General features: G+C 54.3%; 1 protein-coding gene across 4 annotated transcripts in view; it reads left to right on the top strand.

Moving 5' to 3' along the window:
• The window catches only part of GOLGA2 (golgin A2), a 355,961-nt gene that overhangs the window by 145,090 nt on the left and 189,107 nt on the right, over positions 1 to 21,764 (top strand). For 3 of the 4 annotated variants that reach the window (XM_078646638.1, XM_078646641.1, XM_078646639.1), the window contains 3 exons: positions 19,190 to 19,228; positions 20,918 to 20,980; positions 21,191 to 21,284. In XM_078646638.1, coding sequence (XP_078502764.1) covers positions 19,190 to 19,228; positions 20,918 to 20,980; positions 21,191 to 21,284 — 196 coding nt within the window. The remainder of the gene's footprint in view (positions 1 to 19,189; positions 19,229 to 20,917; positions 20,981 to 21,190; positions 21,285 to 21,764) is intronic. The other variant, XM_078646640.1, reaches the window with a different exon arrangement.

Below are 21,764 nucleotides of genomic sequence, written 5' to 3'. Positions count from 1 at the left end.
AGACTGCGTGGCCTCTACAGCGCTACTCCTCGAGCGTCGTACATAGAGGCAGATAGACTGCGTGGCCACTACAGCACTACTCCTCGAGCGTCATACATAGAGGCAGATAGACTGCGTGGCCACTACAGCGCTACTCCTCGAGCGTCATACATAGAGGCAGATAGACTGCGTGGCCTCTACAGCGCTACTCCTCGAGCGTCATACATAGAGGCAGATAGACTGCGTGGCCACTACAGCGCTGCTCCTCGAGCGTCGTACATAGAGGCAGATAGACTGCGTGGCCACTACAGCACTACTCCTCGAGCGTCATACATAGAGGCAGATAGACTGCGTGGCCTCTACAGCGCTACTCCTCGAGCGTCGTACATAGAGGCAGATAGACTGCGTGGCCTCTACAGCGCTACTCCTCGAGCGTCGTACATAGAGGCAGATAGACTGCGTGGCCACTACAGCACTACTCCTCGAGCGTCATACATAGAGGCAGATAGACTGCGTGGCCACTACAGCGCTACTCCTCGAGCGTCATACATAGAGGCAGATAGACTGCGTGGCCACTACAGCGCTGCTCCTCGAGCGTCATACATAGAGGCAGATAGACTGCGTGGCCACTACAGCGCTGCTCCTCGAGCGTCGTACATAGAGGCAGATAGACTGCGTGGCCACTACAGCGCTACTCCTCGAGCGTCATACATAGAGGCAGATAGACTGCGTGGCCACTACAGCGCTGCTCCTCGAGCGTCATACATAGAGGCAGATAGACTGCGTGGCCACTACAGCGCTGCTCCTCGAGCGTCGTACATAGAGGCAGATAGACTGCGTGGCCTCTACAGCGCTACTCCTCGAGCGTCATACATAGAGGCAGATAGACTGCGTGGCCACTACAGCGCTGCTCCTCGAGCGTCGTACATAGAGGCAGATAGACTGCGTGGCCACTACAGCACTACTCCTCGAGCGTCATACATAGAGGCAGATAGACTGCGTGGCCTCTACAGCGCTACTCCTCGAGCGTCGTACATAGAGGCAGATAGACTGCGTGGCCACTACAGCACTACTCCTCGAGCGTCATACATAGAGGCAGATAGACTGCGTGGCCACTACAGCGCTGCTCCTCGAGCGTCGTACATAGAGGCAGATAGACTGCGTGGCCACTACAGCGCTGCTCCTCGAGCGTCGTACATTGAGGCAGATAGACTGCGTGGCCACTACAGCGCTGCTCCTCGAGCGTCGTACATAGAGGCAGATAGACTGCGTGGCCACTACAGCGCTGCTCCTCGAGCGTCATACATAGAGGCAGATAGACTGCGTGGCCACTACAGCGCTGCTCCTCGAGCGTCGTACATTGAGGCAGATAGACTGCGTGGCCTCTACAGCGCTACTCCTCGAGCGTCGTACATAGAGGCAGATAGACTGCGTGGCCACTACAGCACTACTCCTCGAGCGTCATACATAGAGGCAGATAGACTGCGTGGCCACTACAGCGCTGCTCCTCGAGCGTCGTACATAGAGGCAGATAGACTGCGTGGCCACTACAGCGCTGCTCCTCGAGCGTCGTACATAGAGGCAGATAGACTGCGTGGCCACTACAGCGCTGCTCCTCGAGCGTCGTACATAAAGGCAGATAGACTGCGTGGCCACTACAGCGCTGCTCCTCGAGCGTCGTACATAGAGGCAGATAGACTGCGTGGCCACTACAGCACTACTCCTCGAGCGTCATACATAGAGGCAGATAGACTGCGTGGCCTCTACAGCGCTGCTCCTCGAGCGTCGTACATAGAGGCAGATAGACTGCGTGGCCACTACAGCGCTGCTCCTCGAGCGTCGTACATAAAGGCAGATAGACTGCGTGGCCACTACAGCGCTGCTCCTCGAGCGTCGTACATAGAGGCAGATAGACTGCGTGGCCTCTACAGCACTACTCCTCGAGCGTCATACATAGAGGCAGATAGACTGCGTGGCCACTACAGCGCTGCTCCTCGAGCGTCGTACATAGAGGCAGATAGACTGCGTGGCCACTACAGCACTACTCCTCGAGCGTCATACATAGAGGCAGATAGACTGCGTGGCCACTACAGCACTACTCCTCGAGCGTCATACATAGAGGCAGATAGACTGCGTGGCCACTACAGCGCTACTCCTCGAGCGTCATACATAGAGGCAGATAGACTGCGTGGCCACTACAGCACTACTCCTCGAGCGTCGTACATAGAGGCAGATAGACTGCGTGGCCACTACAGCGCTGCTCCTCGAGCGTCGTACATAGAGGCAGATAGACTGCGTGGCCACTACAGCACTACTCCTCGAGCGTCATACATAGAGGCAGATAGACTGCGTGGCCTCTACAGCGCTGCTCCTCGAGCGTCGTACATAAAGGCAGATAGACTGCGTGGCCACTACAGCACTACTCCTCGAGCGTCGTACATAAAGGCAGATAGACTGCGTGGCCACTACAGCGCTGCTCCTCGAGCGTCATACATAGAGGCAGATAGACTGCGTGGCCACTACAGCACTACTCCTCGAGCGTCATACATAGAGGCAGATAGACTGCGTGGCCACTACAGCGCTGCTCCTCGAGCGTCGTACATAGAGGCAGATAGACTGCGTGGCCACTACAGCACTACTCCTCGAGCGTCATACATAAAGGCAGATAGACTGCGTGGCCACTACAGCGCTGCTCCTCGAGCGTCATACATAGAGGCAGATAGACTGCGTGGCCACTACAGCGCTGCTCCTCGAGCGTCATACATAGAGGCAGATAGACTGCGTGGCCACTACAGCACTACTCCTCGAGCGTCGTACATAAAGGCAGATAGACTGCGTGGCCACTACAGCGCTGCTCCTCGAGCGTCATACATAGAGGCAGATAGACTGCGTGGCCACTACAGCACTACTCCTCGAGCGTCGTACATAGAGGCAGATAGACTGCGTGGCCACTACAGCGCTGCTCCTCGAGCGTCGTACATTGAGGCAGATAGACTGCGTGGCCTCTACAGCGCTGCTCCTCGAGCGTCATACATAGAGGCAGATAGACTGCGTGGCCTCTACAGCGCTACTCCTCGAGCGTCATACATAGAGGCAGATAGACTGCGTGGCCACTACAGCGCTGCTCCTCGAGCGTCATACATAGAGGCAGATAGACTGCGTGGCCTCTACAGCGCTACTCCTCGAGCGTCGTACATAGAGGCAGATAGACTGCGTGGCCACTACAGCGCTGCTCCTCGAGCGTCGTACATAGAGGCAGATAGACTGCGTGGCCACTACAGCACTACTCCTCGAGCGTCGTACATAAAGGCAGATAGACTGCGTGGCCACTACAGCACTACTCCTCGAGCGTCGTACATAGAGGCAGATAGACTGCGTGGCCACTACAGCGCTGCTCCTCGAGCGTCGTACATTGAGGCAGATAGACTGCGTGGCCTCTACAGCGCTACTCCTCGAGCGTCGTACATAGAGGCAGATAGACTGCGTGGCCACTACAGCACTACTCCTCGAGCGTCATACATAGAGGCAGATAGACTGCGTGGCCACTACAGCGCTACTCCTCGAGCGTCATACATAGAGGCAGATAGACTGCGTGGCCTCTACAGCGCTACTCCTCGAGCGTCATACATAGAGGCAGATAGACTGCGTGGCCACTACAGCGCTGCTCCTCGAGCGTCGTACATTGAGGCAGATAGACTGCGTGGCCTCTACAGCGCTACTCCTCGAGCGTCGTACATAAAGGCAGATAGACTGCGTGGCCACTACAGCGCTGCTCCTCGAGCGTCGTACATAGAGGCAGATAGACTGCGTGGCCACTACAGCACTACTCCTCGAGCGTCGTACATAGAGGCAGATAGACTGCGTGGCCACTACAGCGCTGCTCCTCGAGCGTCATACATAGAGGCAGATAGACTGCGTGGCCTCTACAGCGCTGCTCCTCGAGCGTCATACATAGAGGCAGATAGACTGCGTGGCCACTACAGCACTACTCCTCGAGCGTCATACATAGAGGCAGATAGACTGCGTGGCCTCTACAGCGCTACTCCTCGAGCGTCGTACATAGAGGCAGATAGACTGCGTGGCCACTACAGCGCTGCTCCTCGAGCGTCGTACATAGAGGCAGATAGACTGCGTGGCCACTACAGCGCTGCTCCTCGAGCGTCGTACATAAAGGCAGATAGACTGCGTGGCCTCTACAGCGCTGCTCCTCGAGCGTCGTACATAGAGGCAGATAGACTGCGTGGCCACTACAGCGCTGCTCCTCGAGCGTCATACATAGAGGCAGATAGACTGCGTGGCCACTACAGCGCTGCTCCTCGAGCGTCGTACATAGAGGCAGATAGACTGCGTGGCCACTACAGCACTACTCCTCGAGCGTCATACATAGAGGCAGATAGACTGCGTGGCCACTACAGCACTACTCCTCGAGCGTCATACATAAAGGCAGATAGACTGCGTGGCCTCTACAGCACTACTCCTCGAGCGTCATACATAGAGGCAGATAGACTGCGTGGCCACTACAGCGCTGCTCCTCGAGCGTCGTACATAGAGGCAGATAGACTGCGTGGCCACTACAGCGCTGCTCCTCGAGCGTCGTACATAGAGGCAGATAGACTGCGTGGCCTCTACAGCGCTACTCCTCGAGCGTCATACATAGAGGCAGATAGACTGCGTGGCCACTACAGCGCTGCTCCTCGAGCGTCGTACATAGAGGCAGATAGACTGCGTGGCCACTACAGCACTACTCCTCGAGCGTCATACATAGAGGCAGATAGACTGCGTGGCCTCTACAGCGCTACTCCTCGAGCGTCGTACATAGAGGCAGATAGACTGCGTGGCCACTACAGCGCTGCTCCTCGAGCGTCATACATAGAGGCAGATAGACTGCGTGGCCACTACAGCGCTGCTCCTCGAGCGTCATACATAGAGGCAGATAGACTGCGTGGCCTCTACAGCGCTGCTCCTCGAGCGTCGTACATAGAGGCAGATAGACTGCGTGGCCACTACAGCGCTGCTCCTCGAGCGTCGTACATTGAGGCAGATAGACTGCGTGGCCACTACAGCGCTGCTCCTCGAGCGTCATACATAGAGGCAGATAGACTGCGTGGCCACTACAGCGCTGCTCCTCGAGCGTCGTACATAGAGGCAGATAGACTGCGTGGCCACTACAGCGCTGCTCCTCGAGCGTCGTACATAGAGGCAGATAGACTGCGTGGCCACTACAGCGCTACTCCTCGAGCGTCATACATAGAGGCAGATAGACTGCGTGGCCTCTACAGCACTACTCCTCGAGCGTCGTACATAGAGGCAGATAGACTGCGTGGCCACTACAGCGCTGCTCCTCGAGCGTCATACATAGAGGCAGATAGACTGCGTGGCCACTACAGCGCTGCTCCTCGAGCGTCGTACATAGAGGCAGATAGACTGCGTGGCCTCTACAGCGCTGCTCCTCGAGCGTCGTACATAGAGGCAGATAGACTGCGTGGCCACTACAGCGCTGCTCCTCGAGCGTCATACATAGAGGCAGATAGACTGCGTGGCCACTACAGCGCTGCTCCTCGAGCGTCGTACATAGAGGCAGATAGACTGCGTGGCCACTACAGCACTACTCCTCGAGCGTCATACATAGAGGCAGATAGACTGCGTGGCCACTACAGCGCTGCTCCTCGAGCGTCATACATAGAGGCAGATAGACTGCGTGGCCACTACAGCGCTGCTCCTCGAGCGTCGTACATAAAGGCAGATAGACTGCGTGGCCACTACAGCGCTGCTCCTCGAGCGTCGTACATAGAGGCAGATAGACTGCGTGGCCACTACAGCACTACTCCTCGAGCGTCATACATAGAGGCAGATAGACTGCGTGGCCTCTACAGCGCTACTCCTCGAGCGTCGTACATAGAGGCAGATAGACTGCGTGGCCACTACAGCGCTGCTCCTCGAGCGTCGTACATAAAGGCAGATAGACTGCGTGGCCACTACAGCGCTGCTCCTCGAGCGTCGTACATAGAGGCAGATAGACTGCGTGGCCACTACAGCACTACTCCTCGAGCGTCATACATAGAGGCAGATAGACTGCGTGGCCTCTACAGCGCTACTCCTCGAGCGTCGTACATAGAGGCAGATAGACTGCGTGGCCACTACAGCGCTGCTCCTCGAGCGTCGTACATAGAGGCAGATAGACTGCGTGGCCACTACAGCGCTGCTCCTCGAGCGTCGTACATTGAGGCAGATAGACTGCGTGGCCTCTACAGCGCTACTCCTCGAGCGTCGTACATAGAGGCAGATAGACTGCGTGGCCACTACAGCACTACTCCTCGAGCGTCATACATAGAGGCAGATAGACTGCGTGGCCTCTACAGCGCTACTCCTCGAGCGTCGTACATAGAGGCAGATAGACTGCGTGGCCACTACAGCGCTGCTCCTCGAGCGTCATACATAGAGGCAGATAGACTGCGTGGCCACTACAGCGCTGCTCCTCGAGCGTCGTACATAAAGGCAGATAGACTGCGTGGCCACTACAGCGCTGCTCCTCGAGCGTCGTACATAGAGGCAGATAGACTGCGTGGCCACTACAGCACTACTCCTCGAGCGTCATACATAGAGGCAGATAGACTGCGTGGCCTCTACAGCGCTACTCCTCGAGCGTCGTACATAGAGGCAGATAGACTGCGTGGCCACTACAGCGCTGCTCCTCGAGCGTCGTACATAAAGGCAGATAGACTGCGTGGCCACTACAGCGCTGCTCCTCGAGCGTCGTACATAGAGGCAGATAGACTGCGTGGCCACTACAGCACTACTCCTCGAGCGTCATACATAGAGGCAGATAGACTGCGTGGCCTCTACAGCGCTACTCCTCGAGCGTCGTACATAGAGGCAGATAGACTGCGTGGCCACTACAGCGCTGCTCCTCGAGCGTCGTACATAGAGGCAGATAGACTGCGTGGCCACTACAGCGCTGCTCCTCGAGCGTCATACATAGAGGCAGATAGACTGCGTGGCCTCTACAGCGCTGCTCCTCGAGCGTCGTACATAGAGGCAGATAGACTGCGTGGCCACTACAGCGCTGCTCCTCGAGCGTCGTACATAGAGGCAGATAGACTGCGTGGCCTCTACAGCGCTACTCCTCGAGCGTCGTACATAAAGGCAGATAGACTGCGTGGCCACTACAGCGCTGCTCCTCGAGCGTCGTACATAGAGGCAGATAGACTGCGTGGCCACTACAGCGCTGCTCCTCGAGCGTCGTACATAGAGGCAGATAGACTGCGTGGCCACTACAGCGCTGCTCCTCGAGCGTCGTACATAAAGGCAGATAGACTGCGTGGCCTCTACAGCACTACTCCTCGAGCGTCATACATAGAGGCAGATAGACTGCGTGGCCTCTACAGCGCTACTCCTCGAGCGTCGTACATAGAGGCAGATAGACTGCGTGGCCACTACAGCGCTGCTCCTCGAGCGTCGTACATAGAGGCAGATAGACTGCGTGGCCACTACAGCACTACTCCTCGAGCGTCGTACATAGAGGCAGATAGACTGCGTGGCCACTACAGCGCTGCTCCTCGAGCGTCGTACATAGAGGCAGATAGACTGCGTGGCCACTACAGCGCTGCTCCTCGAGCGTCGTACATAGAGGCAGATAGACTGCGTGGCATCTAAAGCGCTACTCCTTGAGCGTCGTACATAGAGGCAGATAGACTGCTTGGTCTCTACAGTCCTGTTCCCTGAGCGCCATACATAGAGGCAGACTGCGTGCACTTTATTGTGCCATTAATGAGAGATAGCTTCAATCCAGGCCATCAGGCTTGAATCCTAGCTTGTGAGGACTAGCACAGGGAGACGACTCTGCATTTCTAAATGCCACCTGCTGCACCTCCATTACCAACCACCAGGATCTCTGTGCTCTTCTACTTTGCACCTTTTAAAATCTCTGAGAATCAACTGCTCTATGCCAGAGAGAAGAGACTTTTTAAAAACAACTTAAAACTTGGCTCTTCAACGTCCAACGGTCATCTGCATTCCCTCTCTTTGGTCTAAATCTCCTCCTAGCACCAGCAAACTCTTGGGGTAGCTGCTTGTGCTGTATAATTAATATTTCATAAATTCATCTCAGTACTAATCTTGAAGGGCAAGTATTGAGGATCCCAGTATTGTCTTGGAGGGTTTGGGTCAGGTCTCGTAGTATGCTCCCAGGAGCGCTGGGGTTGGGTCTCTCAGTAACTCCTTGGAGGGCCATGGTCAGGTCTCGTAGTATGCTCCTAGGAGCGCTAGGGTTGGGTCTGTCAGTAACTCCCAGGAGCGCTAGGGTTGGGTCTCCCAGTAACTCCTTGGGGGGTTTGGGTCGGGTCTCGTAGTATGCACCTAGGAGCGCTAGGGTTGGGTCTCTCAGTAACTCCTTAGAGGGTTTGGGTCAGGTCTCGTAGTATGCACCTAGGAGCGCTAGGGTTGGATCTCGTAGTATGCACCTAGGAGCGCTAGGGTCGGGGGTCTCAGTAACTCCTTGGGTTTGGGTCAGGTCTCGTAGTATGCACCTAGGAGCGCTAGGGTCAGGTCTCGTAGTATGCACCTAGGAGCGCTAGGGTCGGGTCTCTCAGTAACTCCTTGGAGGGCCAAGGTCCGGTCTCGTAGTATGCACCTAGGAGCGCTAGGGTTGGGTCTCTCAGTAACTCCTTGGGGGGTTTGGGTCCGGTCTCGTAGTATGCACCCAGGAGCGCTAGGGTTGGGTCTCTCAGTATCTCCTTGGAGGGCCAAGGTCCGGTCTCGTAGTATGCACCTAGGAGCGCTGGGGTTGGGTCTCTCAGTATCTCCTTGGAGGGTTTGGATGCGGTTTTGTAGTATGCACCTAGGAGCGCTAGGGTTGGGTCTCCCAGTAACTCCTTGGGTTTGAGTCAGGCCTCGTAGTATGCACCTAGGAGCGCTAGGTTTGGGTCTCTCAGTAACTCCTTGGAGGGTTTGGGTCAGGTCTCGTAGTATGCACCTAGGAGCGCTAGGGTCGGGTCTCTCAGTAACTCTTTGGCGGGTTTGGGTCAGGTCTCGTAGTATGCTCCCAGGAGCGCTAGGGTCGGGTCTCCCAGTAACTCCTTGGGTTTGGGTCAGGCCTCGTAGTATGCACCCAGGAGCGCTAGGGTTGGGTCTCCCAGTAACTCCTTGGGTTTGGGTCAGGCCTCGTAGTATGCACCTAGGAGCGCTAGGGTTGGGTCTCCCAGTAACTCCTTGGAGGGTTTGGGTCAGGTCTCGTAGTATGCACCTAGGAGCGCTAGGGTCGGGTCTCTCAGTAACTCTTTGGTGGGTTTGGGTCAGGTCTCGTAGTCTGCACCTAGGAGCGCTAGGGTTGGGTCTCCCAGTAACTCCTTGGGTTTGGGTCAGGCCTCGTAGTATGCACCCAGGAGCGCTAGGGTTGGGTCTCCCAGTAACTCCTTGGGTTTGGGTCAGGCCTCGTAGTATGCACCTAGGAGCGCTAGGGTTGGGTCTCCCAGTAACTCCTTGGAGGGTTTGGGTCAGGTCTCGTAGTATGCACCTAGGAGCGCTAGGTTTGGGTCTCTCAGTAACTCCTTGGTGGGTTTGGGTCAGGTCTCGTAGTATGCTCCTAGGAGCGCTAGGGTTGGGTCTCTCAGTAACTCCTTGGAGGGTTTGGGTCAGGTCTCGTAGTATGCACCTAGGAGCGCTAGGGTCGGGTCTCTCAGTAACTCCTTGGAGGATTTGGGTCCGGTCTCGTAGTATGCACCTAGGAGCGCTAGGGTCAGATCTCTCAGTAACTCCTTGGAGGGTTTGGGTCCGGTCTCGTAGTATGCTCCTAGGAGCGCTAGGGTTGGATCTCGTAGTATGCACCTAGGAGCGCTAGGGTTGGGTCTCCCAGTAACTCCTTGGGTTTGGGTCAGGCCTCGTAGTATGCACCTAGGAGCGCTAGGGTCGGGTCTCTCAGTAACTCCTTGGAGGGTTTGGGTCAGGTCTCGTAGTATGCACCTAGGAGCACTAGGGTTGGGTCTCTCAGTAACTCCTTGGAGGGTTTGGGTCAGGTCTCGTAGTATGCACCTAGGAGCGCTAGGGTTGGGTCTCGTAGTATGCACCTAGGAGCGCTAGGGTTGGGTCTCTCAGTAACTCCTTGGAGGGTTTGGGTCAGGTCTCGTAGTATGCACCTAGGAGCGCTAGGGTTGGGTCTCCCAGTAACTCCTTGGGTTTGGGTCAGGTCTCGTAGTATGCACCTAGGAGCGCTAGGGTTGGGTCTCTCAGTAACTCCTTGGCGGGTTTGGGTCAGGTCTCGTAGTATGCACCTAGGAGCGCTAGGTTTGGGTCTCTCAGTAACTCCTTGGAGGGTTTGGGTCAGGTCTCTTAGTATGCACCTAGGAGCGCTAGGGTTGGGTCTCTCAGTAACTCCTTGGAGGGCCATGGTTAGGTCTCGTAGTATGCACCCAGGAGCGCTAGGGTCAGGTCTCTCAGTAACTCCTTGGAGGGTTTGGGTCAGGCCTCGTAGTCTGCACCTAGGAGCGCTAGGGTTGGGTCTCTCAGTAACTCCTTGGAGGGTTTGTGTCCGGTCTCGTAGTATGCACCCAGGAGCGCTAGGGTCAGGTCTCTCAGTAACTCCTTGGTGGGTTTGGGTCAGGTCTAGTAGTATGCTCCTAGGAGCGCTAGGGTCAGAACTCTCAGTAACTCCTTGGCGGGTTTGGGTCAGGTCTCGTAGTATGCACCCAGGAGCGCTAGGGTTGGGTCTCTCAGTAACTCCTTGGAGGGTTTGTGTCCGGTCTCGTAGTATGCACCTAGGAGCGCTAGGGTTGGGTCTCTCAGTAACTCCTTGGAGGGTTTGGGTCAGGTCTCGTAGTATGCACCTAAGAGTGCTAGGGTCGGATCTCGCAGTAACTCCTTGGAGGGCCATGGTCAGGTCTCGTAGTATGCACCTAGGAGCGCTAGGGTTGGGTCTCTCAGTAACTCCTTGGAGGGCCATGGTCAGGTCTCGTAGTATGCACCTAGGAGCGCTAGGGTTGGGTCTCGTAGTATGCACGTAGGAGCGCTAGGGTCAGGTCTCGTAGTATGCACCTAGGAGCGCTAGGGTCGGGTCTCTCAGTAACTCCTTGGAGGGTTTGGGTCAGGTCTCGTAGTATGCACCTAGGAGCGCGAGGGTTGGGTCTCTCAGTAACTCCTTGGAGGGTTTGGGTCAGGTCTCGTAGTATGCTCCCAGGAGCGCTAGGGTTGGGTCTCTCAGTAACTCCTTGGAGGGTTTGGGTCAGGTCTCGTAGTATGCACCTATGAGCGCTAGGGTTGGGTCTTTCAGTAACTCCTTGGAGGGTTTGTGTCCGGTCTCGTAGTATGCTCCCAGGAGCGCTAGGGTCGGGTCTCTCAGTAACTCCTTGGAGGGTTTGGGTCAGGTCTCGTAGTATGCTCCTAGGAGCGCTAGGGTTGGGTCTCCCAGTAACTCCTTGGGTTTGAGTCAGGCCTCGTAGTATGCACCTAGGAGCGCTAGGGTTGGGTCTCCCAGTAACTCCTTGGGTTTGGGTCAGGCCTCGTAGTATGCACCTAGGAGCGCTAGGGTTGGGTCTCTCAGTAACTCCTTGGCGGGTTTGGGTCAGGTCTCGTAGTATGCAACTAGGAGAGCTAGGTTTGGGTCTCTCAGTAACTCCTTGGAGGGTTTGGGTCAAGTTTCGTAGTATGCTCCTAGGAGCGCTGGGGTTGGGTCACTCAGTAACTCCTTGGAGGGCCATGGTCAGGTCTCGTAGTATGCTCCTAGGAGCGCTAGGGTCGGGTCTCTCAGTAACTCCTTGGGTTTGGGTTCGGTCTCGTAGTATGCTCCCAGGAGCGCTAGGGTCGGGTCTCTCAGTAACTCCTTGGAGGGCCATGGTTAGGTCTCGTAGTATGCACCCAGGAGCGCTAGGGTTGGATCTCGTAGTATGCACCTAGGAGCGCTAGGTTTGGGTCTCTCAGTAACTCCTTGGAGGGTTTGGGTCAGGTCTCGTAGTATGCACCTAGGAGCGCTAGGGTCGGGTCTCTCAGTAACTCCTTGGAGGGTTTGGGTCAGGTCTCGTAGTATGCACCTAGGAACGCTAGGGTCGGGTCTCTCAGTAACTCCTTGGGTTTGGGTTAGGTCTCGTAGTATGCACCCAGGAGCGCAAGGGTCGGGTCTCTCAGTAACTCCTTGTAGGGTTTGGGTCCGGTCTCGTAGTATGCACCTAGGAGCGCTAGGGTTGGGTCTCCCAGTAACTCCTTGGGTTTGGGTCAGGTCTCGTAGTATGCACCTAGGAGCGCTAGGGTTGGGTCTCGTAGTACACCTAGGAGCGCTAGGGTCAGATCTCTCAGTAACTCCTTGGTGGGTTTGGGTCAGGTCTCGTAGTATGCTCCTAGGAGCGCTAGGGTCGGGTCTCTCAGTAACTCCTTGGTGGGTTTGGGTTCAGTCTCGTAGTATGCACCTAGGAGCGCTAGGGTTGGGTCTCCCAGTAACTCCTTGGAGGGTTTGGATTCGGTCTCGTAGTATGCACCTAGGAGCGCTAGGGTTGGGTCTCCCAGTAACTCCTTGGAGGGTTTGGGTCAGGTCTCGTAGTATGCACCTAGGAGCGCTAGGGTTGGGTCTCTCAGTAACTCCTTGGTGGGTGTGGGTCAGGTCTCGTAGTATGCACCTAGGAGCGCTAGGGTTGGGTCTCTCAGTAACTCCTTGGTGGGTTTGGGTCAGGTCTAGTAGTATGCACGTAGGAGCGCTAGGGTCAGGTCTCGTAGTATGCTCCTAGGAGCGCTAGGGTTGGGTCTCTCAGTAACTCCTTGGTGGGTTTGGGTCAGGTCTCGTAGTATGCACCTAGGAGCGCTAGGGTTGGGTCTCTCAGTAACTCCTTGGTGGGTTTGGGTCAGGTCTAGTAGTATGCACCTAGGAGCGCTAGGGTCGGGTCTCTCAGTAACTCCTTGGAGGGTTTGGGTCAGGTCTCGTAGTATGCACCTAGGAGCGCTAGGGTCGGGTCTCTCAGTAACTCCTTGGAGGGTTTGGGTCAGGTCTCGTAGTATGCACCTAGGAGCGCGAGGGTTGGGTCTCACAGTAACTCCTTGTAGGGTTTGGGTTAGGTCTCGTAGTATGCACCTAGGAGCGCTAGGGTTGGGTCTCTCAGTAACTCCTTGGAGGGTTTGGGTCAGGTCTCGTAGTATGCACCTAGGAGCGCGAGGGTTGGGTCTCTCAGTAACTCCTTGTAGGGTTTGGGTTAGGTCTCGTAGTATGCTCCCAGGAGCGCTAGGGTCAGAACTCTCAGTAACTCCTTGGAGGGTTTGGGTCAGGTCTCATAGTATGCACCTAGGAGCGCGAGGGTCGGGTCTCTTAGTAACTCCTTTGAGGGTTTGGGTCCTGTCTCGTAGTACGCACCTAGGAGCGCTAGGGTCAGAACTCTCAGTAACTCCTTGTAGGGTTTGGGTTAGGTCTCGTAGTATGCACCTAGGAGCGCTAGGAATGGGTCTCTCAGTAACTCCTTGGTGGGTTTGGCTCAGGTCTCGTAGTATGCACCTAGGAGCGCTAGGGTTTGGTCTCGTAGTATGCTCCCAGGAGCGCTAGGGTTGGGTCTCTCAGTAACTCCTTGTAGGGTTTGGGTCAGGTCTCGTAGTATGCACCTAGGAGCGCTAGGGTTGGGTCACTCAGTAACTCCTTGGAGGGTTTGGGTCAGGTCTCGTAGTATGCACCTAGGAGCGCTAGGGTTGGATCTCGTAGTATGCACCTAGGAGCGCTAGGGTTGGGTCTCTCAGTAACTCCTTGGAGGGTTTGCGTCAGGTCTCGTAGTATGCACCTAGGAGCGCTAGGGTTGGATCTCGTAGTATGCACCCAGGAGCGCTAGGGTTGGGTCACTCAGTAACTCCTTGGAGGGTTTGGGTCAGGTCTCGTAGTATGCTCCTAGGAGCGCTAGGGTCAGGTCTCGTAGTATGCTCCTAGGAGCGCTAGGGTTGGATCTCGTAGTATGCACCTAGGAGCGCTAGGGTTGGTTCTCGTAGTATGCACCTAGGAGCGCTAGGGTTGGGTCTCTCAGTAACTCCTTGGAGGGTTTGGGTCAGGTCTCGTAGTATGCACCTAGGAGCGCTAGGGTCGGGTCTCTCAGTAACTCTTTGGCGGGTTTGGGTTAGGTCTCGTAGTATGCACCTAGGAGCGCTAGGGTCGGGTCTCTCAGTTACTCTTTGGCGGGTTTGGGTCAGGTCTCGTAGTATGCACCTAGGAGCGCTAGGGTTGGGTCTCGTAGTATGCTCCCAGGAGCGCTAGGGTTGGGTCTCTCAGTAACTCCTTGGAGGGTTTGGGTCAGGTCTCGTAGTATGCACCTCGGAGCGCTAGGGTCAGGTCTCTCAGTAACTCCTTGGAGGGTTTGGGTCCGGTCTCGTAGTATGCACCTAGGAGCGCTAGGGTTGGGTCTCTCAGTAACTCCTTGGAGGGTTTGGGTCAGGTCTCGTAGTATGCACCTTGGAGCGCTAGGGTCGGGTCTCTCAGTAACTCCTTGGAGGGTTTGGGTCAGGTCTCGTAGTATGCACGTAGGAGCGCTAGGGTCGGGTCTCGTAGTATGCACCCAGGAGCGCTAGGGTTGGATCTCGTAGTATGCACCTAGGAGCGCTAGGGTTGGATCTCGTAGTATGCACCTAGGAGCGCTAGGGTTGGATCTCGTAGTATGCACCTAGGAGCGCTAGGGTTGGGTCTCTCAGTAACTCCTTGAAGGGTTTGGGTTCGGTCTCGTAGTATGCACCTAGGAGCGCTAGGGTTGGGTCTCTCAGTAACTCCTTGGTGGGTTTGGGTCAGGTCTCGTAGTATGCACCTAGGAGCACGAGGGTCAGGTCTCTCAGTAACTCCTTGGAGGGTTTGGGTCAGGTCTCGTAGTATGCACCTAGGAGCGCGAGGGTTGGGTCTCACAGTAACTCCTTGGGTTTGGGTCAGGTCTCGTAGTATGCACCTAGGAGCGCTAGGGTTGGGTCTCGTAGTATGCACCTAGGAGCGCGAGGGTTGGGTCTCACAGTAACTCCTTGGGTTTGGGTCAGGTCTCGTAGTATGCACCTAGGAGCGCTAGGGTTGGGTCCCGTAGTATGCACCTAGGAGCGCTAGGGTTGGGATCTTACAGTTACTCTTTGGCGGGTTTGGGTCAGGTCTCGTAGTATGCACCCAGGAGCGCTAGGGTCGGGTCTCTCAGTAACTCCTTGGAGGGTTTGGGTCAGGTCTCGTAGTATGCACCTATGAGCGCTGGGGTTGGGTCTCTCAGTAACTCCTTGGAGGGTTTGAGTCAGGTCTCGTAGTATGCACCTCGGAGCGCTAGGGTCAGGCCTCGTAGTCTGCACCTAGGAGCGCTAGGGTCGGGTCTCTCAGTAACTCCTTGGAGGGTTTGGGTCAGGTCTCGTAGTATGCACCTCGGAGCGCTAGGGTCAGGCCTCGTAGTATGCTCCCAGGAGCGCTAGGGTTGGGTCTCTCAGTAACTCCTTGGTGGGTTTGGGTCAGGTCTCGTAGTATGCACCTAGGAGTGCTAGGGTCGGGTCTCGTAGTATGCTCCCAGGAGCGCTAGGGTCGGGTCTCCCAGTAACTCCTTGGTGGGTTTGGGTCAGGTCTCGTAGTATGCACCTAGGAGTGCTAGGGTCGGGTCTCGTAGTATGCTCCCAGGAGCGCTAGGTTTGGGTCTCCCATTATTGTCTTGGAGGGCAAGGTGATCTAGGGTCAGGTGTCTCAGTATTTTCTTTTAGGGCTAGGGTTGGGCCTAGCAGTCTGCACCAAGGAGAAGTAGGGTTGGGTCGCCTGATATTGTCATGTAGGGCAAGGGTCAGAGCTCTCAGGACTCCTCTTGATGGCTGGTCATAGAAGGCAGGTGTAAATTGGGGTTGAAAGTAGTCCGAGGCGAAGTAGGAAATGCAGACGTTGGATGTAGCACCACCGTAACAAGCAGTAAGATCAAGCAGGAAGTGGTTTCTGGATGCAACATTCTGATGTTGGAAGGGAATTCTTAACATGCCCATTTCACAGAGATTTCCCCAGTTTGGAAGTTAAGGGTCAGGGCGCACAGTACTATCTTGGAAGCTAAGCATCAGAACCCTTCGTATGCATCTTGGAGGCGCAAAGCTCAGATCTCCCAGTACTATCCTGGAAGTTAGGTATTCTCCGTATGCATCTCGGAGGCACAGCTCTGGTTGCCTCGGGACTATCTTGGACGATGAGCATCAGAACTCTCAGGATGCATCTTGGTGGCAAAGCTTGGGTCTCCCAGTACTATCCTGAAAGCTAAGCATCAGAACTCTCAGGATGCATCTTGGCGGCAAAGCTTAGGTCTCCCAGTACTATCGTGTAAGTCGAGAGTCTGGTTATGGCTCTCCAACAGTAGTTCTGGGCTCAGCGAACTCCGGTGCATCTCTGTGCGTCAGGTCTTGGTTCCAATTGCTGTACCGTGGGCTTCTTCAGCTGTTGTGTGCCTGTGCCGTGAACACGAGGCCAGTTGGCGTGTCCTTGGAGTCTCTAGGCTTTGCTGGGTTCTGGAGAGAGTCTCCTTGAGCAGGACACGGCAGGCACCATCCCTCTCTTTGCTAGCCACTAGGTGCAGTAGGTGCAGTCCTTAATGGTGCAGCTTCTTCTCTTTGCTGGTCCTTCAGTGTAGGAGGGCAGTCCGCCTTCAGTCCTCCTTCCGGGTCAGTTGAGATCTGAGGGTGGGGGGCCAGGGATACCCTCCTTATGCTCAGAAAATGACCCTAGTGCAGGAGTCGGTTGGTACCAATGGGCTATCAGGTTCCCTTCCACCTGATGACCACTTCCTGTGGAATGTGGTACCTGGATATCATAGGATGAACCATTCTGTCCACTCCCAAGATGGTACGACCCCTCTCTCGTTGTGTGGGCCTCACTAGTCCATCCCTGGATTGTGACTACCGCAGGGCTACACCCCCCCGGGGAACACAGTTTTGCAACTGGTTTCCCCTCTGTGCTCCCGGGCCAGCCTCCCTGCTTAAACAGCGGGGCAGTCCTCCACCATAGTGCTACACATTTGCCTTCAAAGGTGGATTCCCCTTTTTGGGGCCAACCTCCACATGTCTTCATGCCAGTAACCTACCCCCACCCTAATGTCACCATAGCCACAGGGCGTTGGGTGGTTTTCCCAATCAGGTATTGCTCTGGGGAAACCAGCATTTCCTTCACCATAGTGATGCTGGCACCTGTATCCCTCAGGGCATCTACTTTAGTTCCATTAATGGAGGGGTATTGTAAATACTTTTTACAGTTGGGTGGCCAACCAGCTACAGTGGCAACCTCCATTTCCCCCAAGGAGACTAGACTAGCCTGAGTGTATTCCCAGATATGCTCTGGACACTCCTCTGATCCCATCTGTAGATTTACCGTCCCTGGAGTAGCTGTATTGGGTGCCGTGGGGGCTTTATTGTAGGGGCAGTTTTTGTCTAGATGGTGCTGGGCGGTCGTCATTACAAACTCCACAGCACCATAATGGCTTCACTGAAGAATGACAAGTTTGGTACCAAACTTCTCAGCACATTAAACCCGCACTGATGCCAGTGTGGGATTTAATTTAAAATGCACAGAGGGCATCTTAGAGATGCCCCCTGAAAACCTCACCTACAATCTGTGTCTGGGCTGAGAGGCTGCAGAGGCTGCCACACAGCAGACATGTTGCTGGACCCCTGGGTGGAGAGCCCCCCGCTCTCCTGGGCCTGCGACAATGCACATCCTGGGCGAGGTGCTATGTCTCCTCCCCCAGGATGGACAGGGGGACGCTTCAAAGGCATGCCGCCTCTCTGAGCTTCTCCAGACCATTTGCTGTACCCAGCAACTGGCCCCCACCAGTCCTACCCCCACTCTGGTGGGAAGACTGGCGGGAAAAACTACGACAGAAAGGGGGGGGGGTGCCAGCCTGTGCCTTGAAATGGGCATTTTAGTTATTTCCTCCTAATGTTGGAATCTTTTAAAAATAAAATATATGTTCGAGGCATGTGAGTTGTAGATCGCATACTCCTGCCATCTAGTGTTGGGCCCGGATGTTTGCAAGTTGTTTTTCTTAGAAGATGTCTTTCCAGTCACAACGTAGGTGACTCCTCCTTTCGGTGATAATGCGCATGGGCATCGACTTTATTGTTAGATTGTTGTTTGCCTCCATCGGGTTTGGATGTGAATTTCTGCGCTGCGGTTTGACACCGTTTCTTCGGTTTCCCTTAGTGCGCAAGACACTCACCCTTGACGGTATTGTTTTCGATCGCGTAATCCCATTCCTAGCGTATCGTATTTACTTTAAAAAACTCTTTCGATCGGGTAACTCGTGGAAGGCCATTGGGCCTACCTGCTTCGGTTGGCTTTGCAGCTGATGGAACGGACTCCATTTAAATTCTGCCCTCTGTGCCACGCGAAGTATCCGCACACCGACTCATACCAAGTGTGCAACCTGTGCTTGTCTCCTGAGCACAGAGAATAGGACTGCGACGCATGTAAAGCTTTCCGATCGAAAAAGACTTTTCCCGACCATGAAACATGCAGAGCCAACACACCAGTTCTATTCCGGACCTCTTCAGAGAAGATTCGGAACAAGAGGCCGGGGACGTCTAGGGAGCCGAGGAGGAATAAGGGCAGGCATAAAAGGCCTAACATCAACCCACGTTCACTCCATCTCCTGGGCAGTGCCACATTGCGGTATGAGAGAGCAGTGCATACTTTACCGGTGGATAGCTTAACCGCGCATTCGTGGTGTGTTGTGACAGTTGAGGCACATCCCCACCGGAAGCATCTCATGCCTGAGTGAGAAGGAAAGCCCTCAAGGGGTCCCATGTCTCTGGGGCGAGATCTAGGGGTCAGAGGCTCTGTATATGTGGTTAGTTGGTCCTGCCAATAAACTAGATCGTTCAGCCAATCTTTACATTTGGGCTCTCCTGTTCTCCCTCATCTACCGGCAACTCCAGTAACAAACTCCGTGCCACGTACTTTCGGTAGGCTCGTTCTATCCCTGCTACATGACCCCGGAGAGCTGCGAGCGGGTTAAGGGTAGTGCTTTGCCCTAGAATGATAGTGAGTTCTGTTTCTATCTCCTGCCAGTCTGGCTGGATTGGGGGGGCTTTCCAATGTTGGAATCTTGTTTCTTGAAATCACTTGTCGCTTGATATTAGTGTTTGTTACTGTGGCGCTAGATCCAACTCCTGCATGTCCTGCTTGGCCTCTGACTGCGCTCATCCCCAGTTTACGCTTGCCTTTTTAAATGTAAAGATGGCTCAATGCATCCACGTTTATTATTAATGCTCCTCTTGTCCTTCCTTGTTTCAGAAGCAGCAGAACCTCGAGGTGACCAGTCAGCTAGAGAAGGTAAGATGCTCTATCCTGTCTTCTGGGGCTATTGTCCTAGGGAAGTGATGGGAAGTCTGAAAAGGACGGAGGCAGGTTAGAGGGGGCCAAAAGGAGATCAGGACGGAGTGGACCCGAAGAAAAGGGAGCTGTCCATTAGGTTTGTGACTGGGGAGATTCAGAGTGATAGCGGAGTGGGAGGCTGAGGGGAATCAGGTTAGAGTCGGAGCAGGGGAAGTGAGGGGAGAGTGGAAGAACTGAAGGTAGCTTCAGATGAGAAGGGGCGGCCAGCAGGGTCCTGAAGGGAACACGTGGGTAGTGGAGGAGACGAAAAGGGGTAGCCACAACCTCTCTAGAGGCAACACTGCACAGTGACCAAAGGAGCGCTTAGAAAAAGAGACTTCAGGGAGAGAGGGAGCGGCTTCTCTTCAGAGCAGGAGAAAAAGGCAGAATGGAAAAACCAAAGATGGCTCTAGAGAAGCAGTGAGGAGACTCGGAAGAGAGTGACCCTGAATGGAAAGAGCCGGGAGTGAAAGAGACGAAACTTGAACAGGCCACAATCCCTTCATAGCCAGCACTGCACATGAATCAAGGAGATCGTTGAAGAAGAGGCTGAAGTGAACGAGCGAGCTGCTAAAGTGTAGTGGATAAGAAGAGAGAATAATGAAGCGAGAGCAGGTTTGTGGGCACAGACGAGGAGAAGGAGGCTGAAAGGGGCAAGTCTGCTTGGAAGTTAAATTGGTAGTGGCATAAGCGGTGCTCTTTCTCCCCTCCCTCTATGCTAAGGCTCTTTCTCTACACCTTCCTGGATCACCCTCAGCTTTCCACTCACTCCTCTCTGTTCTCTAAATGACTATTTCTTCTCTCCCCTTGTTGCTCACATTCTCCTCAGCTCACAGGCCCCCTTAACTCCCACCCCTCCCTCGCCTCATCTAACCCTCTCCGACAGCACCTTCCTTGCTTCACACCTCCACTTAATGCGTACTCCTCCTCTCGCCTGCTGTCTTCCATTCCTTTTGCCCCACCCTGCTCCCTCTCTCTTCAACCTTTCTCCCACTCCTTCAGCGTAGATCTCACTCTTACACCCTCTTGTTTTCCCTTTGTTCTTCACCAACCTTCTTCCTTACCTCACCTCACTCTAGGTTTTTGCCTCCTTGCTTCATTTTATACTACTGTTCTACTCTCCGCCGCTACTCTCTCTATCTCTCTACTACTTGCTAAATCCTAATCTATATTCATTTCTCCTGCTCTAGTCCTCTGTTCCACTCTTTATCCTCCTCGTCTTGCTTGCTCTGACGGCATCTTCTTCGCCATCCCATTGTACAGTGTTCAGCGTCCCCTGTGACTGCCCCGTTGTGCCACGCTCCTGTACATGTGTGAAGTCTTCTGCGCCATTAATGCCGTCCGCTTCCTTTCTCCCTCTCCTGCTTTGAGTCCGGAAGCATTTGAGCGTGATTCAAAGACCTTGTTGCACCGACCATTGTAGATGTCGTGTTAGCTGGGAACCTTTTGCCTGGCTCCAGACAACCTGTTTTACATTGCGTATGCACCGGGCCATAGCTTCGTCGGCACGACAGCAACTTCATGACGCCCGCAGTGTCCTCCTGTCAGAGAGGGCACCAACCATCCGCTTATGTATGCACTCAGTGATTAAATGATTCATATTTAGTATACTAAACAGAGTGAACTGATGTCTGATTTATTTCACAGGAAAGGAAGGGATTTGAACAGCGATTCACCAAAGAACAAGGGGCACTCCGAGAGCAACTGCAGGTTACTTCCTTACTTTTTGTTTCAGGGGCTGGGAGGGCAGTGGGACACTGTGCAAAGCATATCCATCCTCTCCCCATGCCCAATGGTTCATGTGCTCTGACTCTCACATGTACTCACTCCTTTGCATTTGATTGTGTTTTTCCTATCTCACTCTCACCCCTCCCCCCCATGTCGGTCTTGGACTAAAGCCTTTTTGATTTGTTCTTCTAGGTTCATATTCAAACGATTGGAATTCTGGTTTCTGAGAAGTCTGAACTGCAGACAGCCCTGTCCCATACGCAGCAGGCAGCTCGACAGAAGGCTGGTAAGACATTCAGTCCTTAAGAGATCTGTTTTGTGAATCTGAAATCATGTTTCCCAGTAGATGTATTTAAAGAAGTACCCGCTTGTAATGGGTTTCAAAGATTCATCAGTTTTAATCCTTATTAACCCTCACTGTTTTCACCCTTATTTGTCTTCTGCCCCTTAGAGTTTGTCAGACACTTAAACTAAGACATAAAATCTTTTAAATCATTCGAAGTCCGTCCAGTGCTTCACACGGTGTGTATTAAACAGGTGTAAGTAGGTCTTGTGCAGTCTGTTGCAGTAACTACAAAACAGTCAAACGTGAGTAAAGTTTCTAGCATAAAGCATTCACATACAGAGCTCTCATTTTTTCATGCATTCCACCTCAATTTGTAGGTGCCCTCCTTTACTGATTGTTGCATTACGTACGTTTATTGAATAAATAATGTATTGGGTTTAACTTTCTGTAAGATTTGAACTAAGATCTGGTGTCACTGGC

Source organism: Lissotriton helveticus, chromosome 5_2 (assembly GCF_964261635.1).
Source record: "Lissotriton helveticus chromosome 5_2, aLisHel1.1, whole genome shotgun sequence".
In the NCBI taxonomy this organism is placed as follows: domain Eukaryota; kingdom Metazoa; phylum Chordata; class Amphibia; order Caudata; family Salamandridae; genus Lissotriton; species Lissotriton helveticus.
Note: the sequence above shows the minus strand (reverse complement) of the source record. Positions and strands in the feature narration are given on the sequence as shown.